This window comes from Neopsephotus bourkii, unplaced genomic scaffold (genome assembly GCF_033783945.1).
Source record: "Neopsephotus bourkii isolate Nb327-2 ecotype Australia unplaced genomic scaffold, CSIRO-AGI_Nbou_v1 NB_580, whole genome shotgun sequence".
NCBI lineage: Eukaryota > Metazoa > Chordata > Aves > Psittaciformes > Psittacidae > Neopsephotus > Neopsephotus bourkii.
Window position 1 is genome coordinate 1930918 of NW_026901081.1, and position 15682 is coordinate 1946599.

The 15682-nt window shown below is 44.0% G+C and overlaps 1 protein-coding gene and 1 long non-coding RNA gene across 2 annotated transcripts in view; one reads left to right on the plus strand and one right to left on the minus strand.

Annotated features, from left to right (window-relative positions):
• LOC133211231 (uncharacterized) overlaps positions 1-14708 on the plus strand; it is a 74222-nt gene extending 59514 nt beyond the window's left edge. Inside the window, exon 2 of the long non-coding RNA XR_009725151.1 lies at positions 12781-14708. This is a non-coding gene — a long non-coding RNA (uncharacterized LOC133211231). The remainder of the gene's footprint in view (positions 1-12780) is intronic.
• On the minus strand, positions 1837-12075 carry THAP12 (THAP domain containing 12). The gene is made up of 5 exons (XM_061351397.1): positions 11883-12075; positions 8286-8406; positions 6537-6644; positions 4932-4968; positions 1837-4660 (listed from the first exon to the last, which is right to left on the minus strand). The coding sequence occupies exons 1-5, from the start codon at positions 11969-11971 to the stop codon at positions 2712-2714; spliced, it is 2304 nt and encodes a 767-aa protein (XP_061207381.1). The 5' UTR covers positions 11972-12075; the 3' UTR covers positions 1837-2711.
• Positions 14709-15682: the final 974 nt, after the last annotated feature.

Below are 15682 nucleotides of genomic sequence, written 5' to 3' on the forward strand. Positions count from 1 at the left end.
TCAGAAGCTGAAGGAGCATTTGGCTGCACTTCCTTTCTACAATTTGTCTCAGTAAGTCATACAAACATAGGATCATAGAATGGTTTGAGTTGCAAAGGACCTTATCATTCAGTTCCAGCCCCCTGCCATTGGCAGGGACACCTCACACTAGACCAAGGCTCTGTCTCACCTAACCACGAACACTGCCAGGGATGGGGCAGCCACAGCTTCTCTGGGCACCCTGTGCCAGCGCCTCAGCACCCTCACAGTAAAGGACTTCTTCCTTAGATCGAAACTGAACTTCCTGTTTCAGTTTGAACCCATCACCCCTTGTCCTATCACACCAGTCCCTGATGAAGAGTCCCTCTCCAGCATTCTTGCAGCCCCCTTGAAACACTGGAAGCTGCTCTGAGGTCTCCAAGCAGCTTCTCTTCTCCAGGCTGAACAGCCCCAAACTTCTCAGCCTGTCTTCAAAACAGATCTCATTTACAGAGTCAGAAAGCAGTCTTCACTTCTTGTGCAGCACTGGCTATCAGTCCCTGATTTTGCCTGTAAGCCTGGGCTCACCTAACCCAACTTCACTGAGGTCATAAGTACCTCACATGGGAACTCACAGACCTTCCCAGGATGAGAAACATTTACTTATTGGTTTTACTAAATCTGTAATTGAGATCTTTGTTAAAGACAATTTTCCATATTACTTCAGATTAAAATAAAAATGCACTTTTAATAGCATTAACATAAATTTGGGCTGTTTTCATATACTAAGAAGAACAAAGCAAGCTATTAGCTAAAACACTTTTTACCGATTGAGGCAACAATTGCATTAACATGAAAGCATGCTAGAAAACACATACAAATAGCAGTGGAAAGAAAAGATAACACTTTTTAAGAGTAATTTTTATTACTCCAATGTAAGATAAAGCTCCTGAAAGCATTTCTTAATATGTACACAGCCACTTCAATATCACAGAATCACAGAGAGATCTGGGTTGGAAGAGACCTTAAAGCTCATCCAGCTCCAACCCCTGCCACGGGCAGGGACCCCTTCCACTGGAGCAGCTTGCTCCAAGCCCCTGTGTCCAACCTGGCCTTGAACACTGCCAGGGATGGGGCAGCCACAGCTTCTCTGGGCACCCTGTGCCAGCGCCTCAGCACCCTCACAGGGAAGAGCTTCTGCCTAAGAGCTCAGCTCAGTCTCCCCTCGGGCAGGTTCAAGCCATTCCCCTTGGCCTTTCTCAATAGGCCTTTGCCCAAAGCCCCTCTTTGCTGTAGCCCCTTTAGGCACTGGGAGCTGCTCTAAGGTTATTTTCAAGTTTATTCTTATTGTTTGACTGCATTAAAACATTAAGAACTGTATTTGGTACAGTTCCGACAATCAGACAATTTTCTCTTTCTGGAAGCCATTTCCACTGCAACTGGGAAGTCGATAAAAGGAGAACTGTCAAGTTATAAAACTGGCATGCATCAGGAGAGCTGCGAAGCGTAACTTCTCAGCCATTCCAAATTTCATCTATTTCTGCCTGTTTCAGTTCAAACTCCCCTAATTAAAAGCATTGTTTTTAGTGGTATCTCAAAACAGAATCACAGAATGGTTTGGGTTGGAAAGGACCTTAAGATCAACCAGTTCCAAACCCCCTGCCATGGGCAGGGACACCTTACACTAATCCATGGCACCCAAGGCTCCATCCAACCTGGCAGATCAGAAGTGCTGTCAAATTTTCCTGTGTCTTAAGACAAAGCCGCTCACTGGAAATGCAAAAAACAGAGAAAAGAACTGCCAAAACTAAAAGGTACCTTACAAAGGAATACACATTCTTGGAGAGGCACAGCTTTACTAGGAAACCCAATACTATGTAAAAAGCAATTCACATTTTATTTTCAATTGCAATAAACTGTACAAAAATGTTTCATTCTTGCCAAAAATAACAGCAATATTTTCAATCTTACATCTAGACAAACAACAAATGCTGATTTTAATCCTTCCTGGATGAGTTTACAAATAAACAGATGAGAAGATACATGGGTTTGTGTCAGAGTTGGGACAGAACAGATTGAATGGAATCAATGTTAAGTTTTTAGTGTCTCTGGGGAATTTCCATACTCCTGCCATGCCTGTTAAAAGCCTAAAAGAAACAAAAGGTTTGTGTCTCACACAAAGGAATGTAAACAGTCATTAAGAGATTTAAGAGGTTGAGTCTTCCAAGGAACCCATAAACGTACCTCTATGTCACTAACATTCTCTTTACACTGAGAGCAGTCCACAGCACTGGGATCATGCCATAGCTGAATCCACTCTCCAAAATGACATTTAAATATACATCAAAGACTTCTTTTTAAAAAGGTTTCCAAGAGAATAAAAGCCTAAAGTAACAGATCTGAAATGGTCAATACTCTTTTTAGTATTTTGGGGGTGGTTTTTTTCTTATCCTAACTTGTGAGCAAATATGTAGCAGCCCCATCAGATCTACCACCACAGTGCATTTTTTTCCAAGATGCAATACATGAGCACCTATTTAACCAGCACCTTTGCCAAGAGCAAAGGCTTGATTTTGTTTGCATATCACATTTAATGCAGACTAACAAACCATAATCTGGGTCACTGACTGACTGCTTCAGTCTAAGACCTAAAATGGAAACACCGTTGCAGTGATTTGAGATTTCACGTTTTTTTCCTCAGAGCTGAAGCTTAATTAAAAACTGTTTAAACAGCTTGGGTAGAGCTTAAAAAATTAAGCATCTTCTGTTACTTCAGTGTTGTTTGAGGGAGTAAAGTCTTCTTGAAACTCTGGTTTATAGGGATAGAGTTTAATGTAGGTGTCCACCATTAAATCTAAGTCATGTTTTATGTCAAAGTTTATGTTCAGCAAAGCTAAGTTGCTTGACCTTTGTGTTGTCAAGGTGTTTTTCAGGTAGGCCTTTAAGCGCTTTCGTCCTATTTCATACTTCTCATTCTCCACCTTCATCACTGGAAGTATGCACAAGACTTTAAGCAACGCATAAACGTTAGGGAAAAACTTGATGTCAGGCAAGTGAAGTGCTTCATAAATAGTAGATGGGAGTTCAATGTCTTTTCCTCTGTGCTTCCACTTGATCCTCCAACAGTGAAGCTCAGCAGAAAGCGTATCTGGATTAGGCAAGTCATTTTTATACATGTCAGCGTGATGCTCCTCAGACGTGTTGAATTTGAGCTGCCCCATGACTGAGGGCACCAGCGACAGACACTTAAGAGCTTTTAAATGTTGTTCTGAGAATATATCTTTTAGTTCTTGAATAACATGTTCCATTGTGGGGATACTAAGGATTTCTTTGTAGTAGTTTTCTGACGTTACCTCGGCTGTGAAGTTCCCCTGTTGTGCCCGACGAAACTTTCCTGGGAGTTTAATTTGTACATCCAGTTTTGTAGCCAGATTTGTTGCTTCCTCAAACCAGAACTCGTGGTAAACTTCGATATTCTCCATCACTTCATTCAGAGAATGCAACACTGCTGTCAAGCTGCTGGCTGCAAAGAACACATCTGATGTTTGGCCTTGGAGATTTTTCCCGAATGCTCTTGTAAAAGAGAGGATGTTTTTCAGCATGACAACAGTGACAATGAAGTCAAAATCTGTTAAAGCACTTGAAAGTACAAATGCTCGACCAGCAACACAGGTGTTCCACCTGACGGATGAGTCACTGCTTACCGCATCCAAGCACAGTACCAATGCTTGCAGAAGGTCCACTAAAACCTCAAACAGATCATGCCTGCCTGTCCACTGGGAACGAGAGATCTCCTTCAGATCGTTACCCCTGTCCTTGTTGTTCTGAAAAAGAAGAGAAATTGTGTTGTCCAATTCTACCAGTAATTGTGGAGACTGGCTGAAAAGACAGCAAACCTCTTCCATTGTTCCTAACGCAATGGAAACACTAACAACAGGAACGGATTTTGCCAGCCAAACATTTAAGGCACACGAGGAACACAACGTATACACAGCTTGTGGATACTTTTCCAAGAGTCTCTTAGCCACAACTTTCATTTTAGAAGCAAACCCACTGGAGACGATGTAGGCTTGGCCTCGACAGTACTCCATGTTTAGACCCCACTTCTCAGTAATAGTTGTGTGGAACTTGACAGCTAAAACTTCAGGGTCAGCCTCATATGGTAAAAATCCGATGAATTCTTCTCTTAGATTATGAGAATCATCAACAAATCTCACCAACACAGGCAAATGTTCCTCTCCTGCTATGTCTACTACTTCATCGGTGACAATAGAAAAGAAGTGTGAGTCTCTTACTTCCCTCAGTGTCTCTTCTCTAACACTGTTTTCACAGATCTCAAGCATTTGTTTCTGCTGAGTTTTTGAACAATACTCAAGGTTGACTGCAGTCATCTCAAATCGCTTCCTCAGAACTTCATCTCCAGCATTTATTCTATATTCCAGTAGAGCCTGAAAGTTATCGGAAGCAAAAATACCTTCTGGTAGCTCATCAACATTATGGCCATCCAAAGGAATATTTTGTTTACCCATCAGGATCAATATTTCAAACAAAGATTTAAGGTAATCTTTGTTTTCTCTTTCTTCCAGTGTTAAGGGGACAGCTTCTTCCTCCTGTTCTTCCCCTCCTTCCTTGGGGACAGCATTTTGTTCATTGTTTTCATTCAACTCTTGAGTTGCCTGTTCCCGTTCAAAAGGTTCATCAACTACAAAACATAAAACACTGTGTTAAAATAACAGGAATAAAACATAACATTTGCTTTCCCTTACTATCCCCATTTGCTTTATGTTACTGGACTTTAGAGACTAATGCTTCCACTTTAAAAGTGAATAGGTATTTCAGAAAGAGTTTGACTGAATCAGCCAGAAACTCAATTATCCTCCTGATATATATAAACTTACAGTTGTGTGTCCTGCATTACCTTGTCAGCCTTAGTGAAAAAGGTTTGTATGAACTCAACTATTTGGGCCACTTACTCTTCTGCTGCTTCAGTGTTCTTATTTCATCTTCAGTCTTTAAAAAACAAAACAAAACAAAACTTGTATTGATGATAATGGCTAGCACATGAGTTTAAAATATTAAAGCACATCAAGATCTGATATAAATATTGTAGGTGAGACCATTTTAAAAGTGTTAATACACACCAATAAGTGTTAGAAGGTTGAAGAAGGTTTCGTCAAGCATTTTATTGCTGCCATGACATGTATTTGCAAACTCAATGAAAGCAGTCTGCTACTACTACTAAGATTCCCATGCTTCTATTAGGAGTTTGTTCAATATGTACTATATAATTATTAGGAAGTACACTCCATTAAAGAATTCTGTTCCAATATGAACGTGCACTGTCAGGATACAGAACCATCTTTAGCTCTATTTTCACTCAATAAACACTCTGAATCAAATGTAGAGAATGGTTTGTGTTAGAAGGGACCTTGAGGCTCATCTAGCTCCAACCCCCTGCCACAGGCAGGGACACCTTCCACTAGAGCAGCTTGCTCCAAGCCCCTGTGTCCAACCTGGCCTTGAACACTGCCAGGGATGGGGCAGCCACAGCTTCTCTGGACACCCTGTGCCAGTGCCTCAGCACCCTCACAGGGAAGAGCTTCTGCCTAAGAGCTCAGCTCAGTCTCCCTTCGGGCAGGTTCAAGCCATTCCCCTTGTCCTTTCCCTACAGGCCCTTGTCCAAATTCCCCCTCCAGCTTTTTTGCAGCCCCTTCAGGCACTGGGAGCTCCTCTAAAGTCTCCCCTTAAGGAGCCTTCTCTTCTCCAAGCTGAACAAGCCCAGCTCTCTCAGCCTGGCTCCATAGGAGAGGAGCTCCAGCCCTCACGATCTTTGTGGCCTCCCCTGGACTCACTGAAAAAGGTCCATGTCCTTCTTATGTTGGGGGCTCCAGATTAATGAAGAAATATCTAGAAGATGTCTGTAACTTCCCAACATATAACCAGAATTTAAGAGTTGAATTCCTCTTAATTATCAGTATCCTTATAACCACAGAGACCTAGAGATGCTTTGTCTATAAATGACACAAAAGAGGTATTGACAAGACATCGTTCCACAAGAAACTTCTTCATCTTGATTTTCTACATGGATCATCTTCTCAGTAAATAAGCTAAACCAAATACATCTGAATTGGTACAGACATAATGGGCGAACTGAAGATCACAACCAATATGTAGCAAGAATTTCAGGGTACCATGCATAAGTTGTATTGACAGCTGTAATAACAAGCAAAAGGAAGCTATGCACATTCTATGGAAGACAGAATGAGCTCTGGATAAACATACTTCATTTTCCACACTATTTCATTAAACCTTCCTTTGTAGATAAAATTTATAACAGCATAATATTTGGGCATTTAATTTATAACCAGCAAAAACAGAATAGGCAGTCCAGAAAATGCACTCAAGTGCTAACATGGCAGGGGGCTGGAACTGGATGATCTTAAGGTCCTTTCCAATTCAAACCATTCGTGATTTTATGATATTCTTTAACACTCCTGCGTAACAGTTTCACATGAATTTACTTGCTTTTATTAATACTAAAAATAATAATAATCATAAATCTTACATGAAAATCTTACCAGCTCTTTTATCCTTTTCCTGTGTCTGCTGTGGGGATTGTTCAGATGACTTGTGAGATCAAATATGGTTGGCACAGCGTTATCCCGTAAAACCGTTCTGTAAGGGCTCTGTAAGAAGCCAGATGTCCAGATTAAGGATTTCTTTGGGAAATTCTTACTGTGTGAACGCAGAATAACCCCAGAATTTCAGGTGCCATGCCCCTTTTTTTTCCCTCTTTTTAAAGTATTTTCACTTCCTGATGTTCCAAAACACACAGAAAGCTGTGCTATGCAGTTCACATTTCAGGAATAAGACAAGGGGAAATGGGTTTAAACTGAAGCAGAGGAAGTTCAGGTTAGATATAAGGAAGAAGTTCTTCCCTGTCAGGGTGGTGAGGCCTTGGCACAGGGTGCGCAAAGAAGTGGTAAATGCTCCATTCCTGGCAGTGTTCAAGACCAGGTTGGACAGAGCCTTGGGCTGCATGGTCTAGTGGAAGGCATCCCTGCCGGTGGAAGGGGATTGGAACTGGATGATCTTAAGGTCCTTTCCAACCTAAACCATTCTATGATTCTGTGACATCAAGAGAACACTGGAAATGAGAAGAGATATACTAAAGAAAACCCCAACCCAAACCACAAACACCTTTTCCTCCCCATTATCTTCACATCATAGACCCCAGATGCATTAATTTTAATTGGTTGCAATAGCATGATTTTGTTAAAACTAAACATTCTGAATAAAAAGATACTCATGTATCAGAAAGAAAACGTTTTGTTACTGTTGTGCTTTGTTTTTTGTCACTTATTGAACAAAACACTACTGTGGAAGATCATACTAATGGAAAATTTACCTGTCAAATGAGCAGGAATAAAAGACTCTTGGATGGCCATGTAAAGGTTTCTAGCAGTTAAATAATAATCCTTTAAGTAAAAATTTATATTTTGGATATACTGTAAATGTCTGGTGTCTAAACTGGCTGATTTCAGCAAGTACAAACATTTAACTGATGACTTCTCCACCTGGCATTAGACTGAAGCACATTTTAAATAAGCAGAGTTTCATTAAGCTTCACTTCAGATTAACTACTCCCAGTATTCACGTGCTTGTTTCTGGGATGCTGGCTAATCAGAGACCCTATCACATCTAATACCACCAGGAGCTCAGAGTCTAACCTGTGTATTTGAATTATCTTTTGGAACTAAAAGACTGATTTTGCCTAAGTATCAGAGTGAAATTCAGCTGTTAAAATCAACAAGAAGAACTGAAAGCTATAATTTCATCAACAGGAAACAGTACCATGGTTTTAGCTGTATAAAACATAACAGGAACCAAAAGCTTGACAGATGTAAAGAATGTTTAAAGCTCTTGGCCACAGCAGAGTGTAACTTTACCAGGTAACACTGTGTATACATTGCAGTAACACCAGTTTTCCAAACTTACATACTTACATATAATAAATTTATGTAATAAAATGAACACTGCTTAACATGAAGAAAGACTGTAGTGAAGACCAGTGCTCCACAAACATATTAAAACAGCAGAAGCAGCTCTCCTTTTCTCTCTAACTGCTCATTTCCACCTCATCCTTCGTGCCAATATCTAAGAGTCTGTGATGCCCTGGACCATGACAAGGATCTCAGTTAAGACTAAGGGATTGATTTCCCCAGGCACCAGTTACTCAAGGAGTCAAAGATTAAAATGAGCATTCTGATGAAAATCATCAGTCACGCTTTGCAAGATGCCATGAACAAGAGCTTGTTTTTACTTACACTTCTGCATATCATAGAAGTCTCAAAATGTTTAGCACACAACCTGTAATGCTTGTTGAGTTGATCTGGAGTTTTATCTTCTAAATCTGCTCTTCGACAGTTCTCTACCCATCTTTGACACCTGCACATAAGCAAAAGAATTAGCTCGTTTTAAGAGAAAAAAAAATCCTCCACGACTTCAAAGTGTACTCAGAACTGAAGTGAGGTGAGCCCTGCCCTTCACAGGAGAGTTCTGTATACCTTCTGTCATAACATACCAGCAAATCTAGTAGAAAGCTGGTTTTCACCTGCTCACCACTTAACACCACCCCAGCAAATTAAGGAATCTTTTCCCTTAATCTAGATATTCAGGTTAGATATAAGATATATAATAATATAGATATATAAGTCTTTTACTGTGAGGGTGGTGAGGCGCTGGCACAGGATGCCCAGAGAAGTGGTGAATGCTCCATCCCTGGCAGTGTTCAAGGCCAGGCTGGACAGAGCCTTTGCCGACAGGGTCTAGTGCGAGGCATCTCTGCTCGCAGCAGGAGGGTTGGAACTGGATGATCTTAAGGTCCTTTCCAACCCAAACTATTCTATGATTCTAGGATTCTCTATTCTTGCCTTTGTCTCACACACACCAGGCTGTTCATGAAACCTAACCATTTAATTCTCACTAATTCAATCCTTAAAGAAAAAGCTAAAAGAGAAAGATGATCTTGTAGACTAAAGTCATAAAGCTTTCAAAGGCAGCTATTAAAACTGTTGTCTTTTCCACCTCCCTCCAAAATACAGCATTTATCATTATCGTGAGCACTGGGGAGTTTGGAGTAGATTTTTAAACAGTGAAATTTTAAATTTTACTAAAAATAGAAGAGAAGGCTGCATGGAACCCTCACAGTACCCTTCCAATATCTGAAAGGGGCCTAGGAGGATGCTGGAGAGGGACTCTTCATCCGAGACTGTAGCGATAGGACAAGGGGTGATGGGTTCAAACTGAAACAGGGGAAGTTCAGGTTAAATATAAGGAAGTTCTTCCCTGTGAGGCTGGTGAAGCCATGGGACAGGCTGCCCAGAGAAGTGGTAAATGCTCCATCCATGGCAGTGTTCAAGGCCAGGCTGGACAGAACCTTGGATGCCATGATTTAGTGTGAGGTGTCCCTGCTCATGGCAGGGGGTTGGAACTGGGTGATCTTAAGGTCCTCTACAACCAAAACCATTCTATGATTCTACAGACAGCGTTCACATGCCTGTAGTTTTCCTTAGACGCATATTTTTACATTTACTTTTGCTCTGGATTAGTTTTCTGAGATATAACACAAAGCTAATTAAATATTTTCCCTAGCAGGGACTCTTTTAAGATATAGAATCATAGAATAGTTAGGGTTGGAAAGGACCTTAAGATCAACAAGTTCCAACCCCCCCCCCCAGCATGGGCAGGGACACCTCACACTAAACCATATCATCCAAGGCTTCGTGCAACCTCGTTTTGAACACTGCTAGGGATGGAGCATTCACAACCTCCCTGGACAACCTATTCCAGTGCCTCAGCACCCTAACAGGAAAGAATTTCCTCCTTATATCCAATCTAAAAAAAATCTATGAAAAATACTGTTTCCTCTGGTGAGCAAACCACTTGCAGTAACTGATACAAATGCATTAGTCAGCTCTTATTTTCCTCAACAGGATCTATGCAATCACTTTCTTGCTATGGATTTTTTAGCAACAATACATACAGACTGATTATGCACAGCTACTCCAGTAAAACTCATCTGCTATTTTATTTGTTCATTTATATATTTACTGCACAGGACTCCAGCAGCTACTCATATCTCTATCTGGAAGCTGAGAAAAAAAAGTCATTTCCTTCCTCAATAGGAGTGAAGAGTGAGCAGCTGCAGCAAAGAAACCCAACAGGCTGCTTGGGAACATCAACAAGGGCATCACCAGCAGAGATAAGGATGTCCCTGTCCCATTCTACTCAGTGCTTGTCAGGCCACCCCTGGAATACTGTGTTCAGTTGTGGTCTTGCTGCACAAGAAAGATACAAACAGGCTGGAGAGGGGACAGAGAAGGGCCACAAAGATGATTCACTGACTGGGCAGTGTTTGAGGAAAGGCTGAGAGAGCTGGGACTGTTCAGCCTGGAGAAGAGAAGGCTCAGGGGAGACCTTATCCCCATGTGCCAATATTTAAAGGGTGTCTACAAAGATGATGGATACTCCGTTTTTACAAGGAGTCCCATAGAAAAGACAAGGCATGATGGGCAAAAGTTACTCCTGGGGAGATTCCCACTGAACACAAGAGGGAAACTTTTCCAAATGAGAGCAACCAGTCACTGGAATAATCCCCCCAGGGAAGTGGTGACTCCCCAGCATTGGGCACTGTTAAGATTAGGCTGGACAGGGTGCTGAGCCATCTAGTCTAGTCATGCTGTGCCTGGAAAGGTTGAAGCAGATGATCCCCGAGGTCCCTTCCAACCTGGGATTCCTATGAGTCTGTAAAAATAATGCACTTCCTTACACCTCGTGGCATCACAGAGCCACTACTTTACAACAGCTGTAAGTAAACAGTTGGTAACATACAATACAGATGAGTAAAAACCTTCACATGAACACAACTACAGATTTATTTGTTCGTTATTTAACTATATAGGGTGGTTACACAATCTCTCCTTCCTCCCAGGCTAAATCCTTCCCCAAACTCAAGAACAGAGACAACTCCATTATAAAGATTTATAATAATATCACAATAACTCTACAAGCAAAGAAGGAGAAGGAACTTCCACTTCAGTCTCAGACTTATTTTACTTTACTATCCATCACTTTGCTATATACTAACCATCATCCTTGTAATCCTGTGGTAACTGCCTATCACACTGGTGTCCTGCTGGCACGCACGTATCTCATCGTCCAGCACCATATCACCTCAATACACACTGACACATTTCCACCCCTGAGCCAGTGCTGGGCTCCCCAGCCTCATCCCCCCCCAGCTGCCCAACACCTCCAATAGTCGTACACCCATCCCATTGCTGCCACACAGACGTAAGAGACATGCAACCCCATACACCCTCCCACACCTCTCACAGTCAGGCAGCCCCCACTGCCTGACACTCTTTCATAGCCATGCACCTTCCCACTCCCCTCACATCCAGGCGGCCCCTCAGTCCCCTCCATGGCCCATAGGACCCCACTCTCCCCTCAAGGCCGGGCAGCCCCCCAGCTCCCTCCATGGCCCATCGGACCCCCCGCTCCCCTCAAGGCCGGCCTCCCACCATCACTCCCACAAACCCCACAGGGCCTCCCCACCCGGGGGTGGGCAAAGCAGAGGCCCCGGCAGCGCATGCGCTGGCGCCCGCCCGCCTCCCCGCCGCGGCCCGCAGGGTCCCGCCCCGCCGGCACCTCAGCGAGCAGCGGCCTTCGCCGGGAGAAGGCGGCAGCTGCGAGTGGGGAGCCCCAGGCTGAGGTGAGGAGAGGGAAGGAGGGAGGGAGGCACCTCCCCGCCGCGGGGTATGCTCAGGGAGAGCGGCCTGGGGGGAGAAGCGAGCACTCTCAACGGGCTGCATCGCGGGCTGCCTTCCTGAGGCGGCAGCAGTGCCCGGGTGCGGCCTTACCTGACGGGGTCCCGGGGGAAGCGGAAGAAGGCGAGGTCGGACTGGGTGCTCTTGCGGGTGCAGTTTGGAGCCGCGCAGAAGTTCGGCATGGTCCCGCGGGTTGGCGCCGCTGCCCCTTTAAATGCCGGAGGGAGGGGAGGGAAGGGGGGGGTGTATGTGGGGAGGAGGAGGACGGGGGGAAGGGAGGGAGGCAGGAAGGAAGGACGGGGCCGGGGTGGGGGAAGAAGCGGCTCTACACTGCTGTGAGCGGCCGGGAGGATTCACCGCCACCCTCCGCCGGGACAAGGGCCGCCTCCTTCCCACAGTGCACCGCGACCGGCGACCCGCCGGGCAGTGCCCATGCGCCGCGCTGCGACGGCGGCGCCCGGATGAGCGGTGCGCATGCGCGCCCCCTAACGGAGCTTCGGGCTCGGGTCCCTCAGTGGTAGGGAGAAGTGAATGAGCGGCCTTGGGTGTATTTACCTTAAAAATGGAGTTGGGATGTGGAATACAACGTATTCTGGTTTTCTGATGTATGTTTTCTTATGTCCTGCTTTTTAGGAAGGTGTTACTCTGAAGCCTGGATGGGTAAAGAAGAGAAGCTGCATGGAGACCTCTTAGCAGTTTCCGGTGTCCGAAGGGGGCTACAAGGATGCTGGGGAGGGACTCTTCATCAGGGACTGGAGTGATAGGACAAGGGGTGATGGGTTCAAACTGAAACAGGGGTAATTTAGATTGGAGATAAGGAAGAAGTTCTTTACTGTGAGGGTGCTGAGGCACTGGAATGGGTTGCCCAGGGAAGCTGTGAATGCTCCATCCCTGGCAGTGTTCAAGGCCAGGCTGGACAGGGCTTGGGTGCCATGGTTTAGTGTGAGGTGTCCCTGCCCATGGCAGGGGGTCGTAACTTGGTGATCTTAAGGTCCTTTCCAATACTAACTATTCTACGAACAAGGGATATGTTAAGCAATAAAGTAATCAAACAGGGAGTATGCCTGATGTGATGGCTTTGTCAGGTGTGTCAGAGGTGAAAGCAAGCTTAGGAAAAAGAAACAGGAGATGGAAAACTGGATGGTTGGAAGAGGAAAAAGAGTCATTCACCAATTACCTTTTGCTAGTTGTTTGAGGAATCATGGAATCAGAATGGTTTGGGTTGGAAGGGGCCTTAAATCTCCTACAGTTCCAACCCCCTGCAATGAGCAGGGACATCTTCAACTAGATAAGATTGTGCAAAAGTAGGTGAAGAAGCTATAAAATCTGTAAATGCTGATAGTAAATGATAATGGTTTCAGGTGTGGTAGTGCTGCAGTGTGGGAATTCAGCTGTGATACATCTTTATAGATTTTCAAAATCACATAAAAAAGCATCCTGACATGGAGATTTGTTGGGCTTTGGGAAGCGGAATGTAAACATGGGAAGTAGCCGAAGTCTTTGTTGTTTAAAAAAGTGCATAAGGGGAAATAAACCAAAAAAGTTACTTGTTTCCTTTTGCATGGCTTCAAGACCTGTAAGCTGTTTTGTATGTGTATAACAAAAGCTGTCTTTTATAGGAGAAAGCATTGCTGTCAAGTGCCTTTCAAACAAGGAGTCTCAAAATACATTTCATTGCAATAATTCCCATAACATTATTTGGTGTTAATTATTTGCCAGTATTCTAACTTGGGCATGGAGCTCAGTTAATTCCTTATCAGTAGTTTTAAGCAGTCATTTAAGCCAATGCTAAAGGTAAGTTTTGGTGCACCTGCCTGCTTTCACTTTACTGGGGAATCACCAGTGTTCATACACAGTGAACTGTGTAAGGGACTTAATCAGAAACTAACTCCTTTTTAAATACACTCATTTACCTTTAGGTTACATTTAGTTCAGGTAAATGCCATGTGATTTGCTGCACAGATGCATAGATGTTCACACTCAAGAAAGAGAGCAGGAGCATTTTAAATTGCAGTAATAGTTCAGAAGCATGGCTCTGTAATGTTATGGGACTTTTAAAACCTGTTTCAGTAGCAAAAACTACTTCTTTAGCCTTAAATAATATGAAAACTGAGAGTGTCTTCTGCCCAAGATTGAAGGGCCTTTTCTCCTCCAAATTCATTGCCAAACAAAAGCACGTGTGTGCTAAAACCCCTTCTCTACAAATGTGTTTAAGGTTCTTATCTTCTAAATGTGTATATATCTGTATATGAACTTTACTAATGAAATTAAAGCATCCTGAAGTCTGCTGGATGATGATTCTTATGAGGAGACAATTTTCAAGTGATTGCTATATAAAGGAAAGAAAATGAGCTTAATTCTTTTCAACAATGTTACTAAAAGCCCATTACCTATAAAGAAAATTAGTTTACTACTTAGTTGGAAATCATTAGCTTCTATTGGACAGTACAGAAGTTGCCAAACCCCTTATTTTTCCCTGCAGAATAGCCTTTCAAGTGCACATATAGAATCTGTATGCTGGTGATTTTGTGTCATAAGTAATACTCAAGACTAAAGTATTGCTGACAGCGTATTTCCAAGTGTGTCTTTGCCTGTTGACATTGAATGGGGATTGCATATTGTGTTAGTAACGTTGTACATATAATCTGTATTCTCTGGATAAATTTAAGGAATTTTGCCTGTTCACATGGATTTTTAATTGCCTTTTCACCCCTCACTATCTCTTAAGGTCAGCTGTCTCTTAAATCCAGGATCCCCTATTACATAATAGCAGTTGCAAAATGACTTCTTTAGTGTACATCTGGAATTGAGCTGCACGTCTCTCCCAGGGTGGAAGTCAGTGGGGCTTGATTGTACTGTTAAAGTATGATTGTGTAGGCCTGCAGGTTTCCTGCTATTAAAAATGTATTTGCAAGAGAATATTTGAAGTCTGAAATGCTTTCATGACTCTTACCACTATTGCATTTTCTTGCAAGTCATACAGCCCTGTTTTGTTGGCTTAACCTGTGTGTAAGAGCTCAACAGACATGAGGTTAATCCTGTGGAGGTGTTTTAGTAAATGTGTATCCAGACATGCTGAAGTTCACAATGACGGCATGAAAAACAAGATGCTTCTATCCAGGGTTTGCCTACAGTTCTGCAGAACTAACTCTTCATTGACAGTGGAGGGAAGGGATGGGATCCACAGGGACCTGACCAGGCTGGAGAGGTGGGACTGTGTGAACCTCATGGAGTTTAACACGAGCAAGGTCCTGCCCCTGGGTCAGGGCAATCCCAGCACAACCCCAGGCTGGGGGAAAGCGGATGGAGCAGCCTGAGGAGATGGACTTGGGGTTCTGGGTGAGGAGAAGCTCCCCATGACCCGGCTTCAGTGAGCACTTGAGCCCAGAACCCCCCCGTGTGCTGGGCTGCACCCGCAGAGCGTGAGGAGCAGCAGCTCAGAGAGGGGATCCTGCCCCTCTGCTGTGTGAAGGGGAGACCCCCCCTGCAGCCCTGATTCAGCTCTGGGGCAGCAGCACAAGAGGGACGTGGAGCTGTTGGAGAGAGGCCAGAGGAGGCCATGGAGCTGCTGCAAGGGCTGGAGCAGCTCTGCTCTGGAGCCAGGCTGAGAGAGCTGGGCTGGGTCAGCCTGGAGAAGAGAAGGCTCCTGAAGGGGAGACCTTAGAGCAGCTCCAGTGCCTAAAGGGGCTGCAGGAAACCTGGAGAGGGGCTTGGGACAAGGGATGTAGGGATAGGCTAAGGGGAATGGCTTGAACCTGTTCGAGATGAGCTCTTAGGCAGAAGCTCTTCCCTGTGAGGGTGCTGAGGCACTGGCACAAGGTGCCCAGAGAAGCTGTGGCTGCCCCATCCCTGGCAGTGTTCAAGGTCAGGTTGGACACAGGGGCTTGGAGCAA

Coding starts and splice junctions, on each gene's coding strand:
- THAP12 (XM_061351397.1), bottom strand. CDS start 11,971: ATGCCGAACTTCTGCGCGGCTCCAAACTGCACCCGCAAGAGCACCCAG. Junction 6,645..8,285: donor CTTCTATGATATGCAGAAGT/GTAAGTAAAAAC, acceptor GGCTTCTTACAG/AGCCCTTACAGAACGGTTTT. Junction 4,661..4,931: donor AACACTGAAGCAGCAGAAGA/GTAAGTGGCCCA, acceptor TATGTTTTGTAG/TTGATGAACCTTTTGAACGG.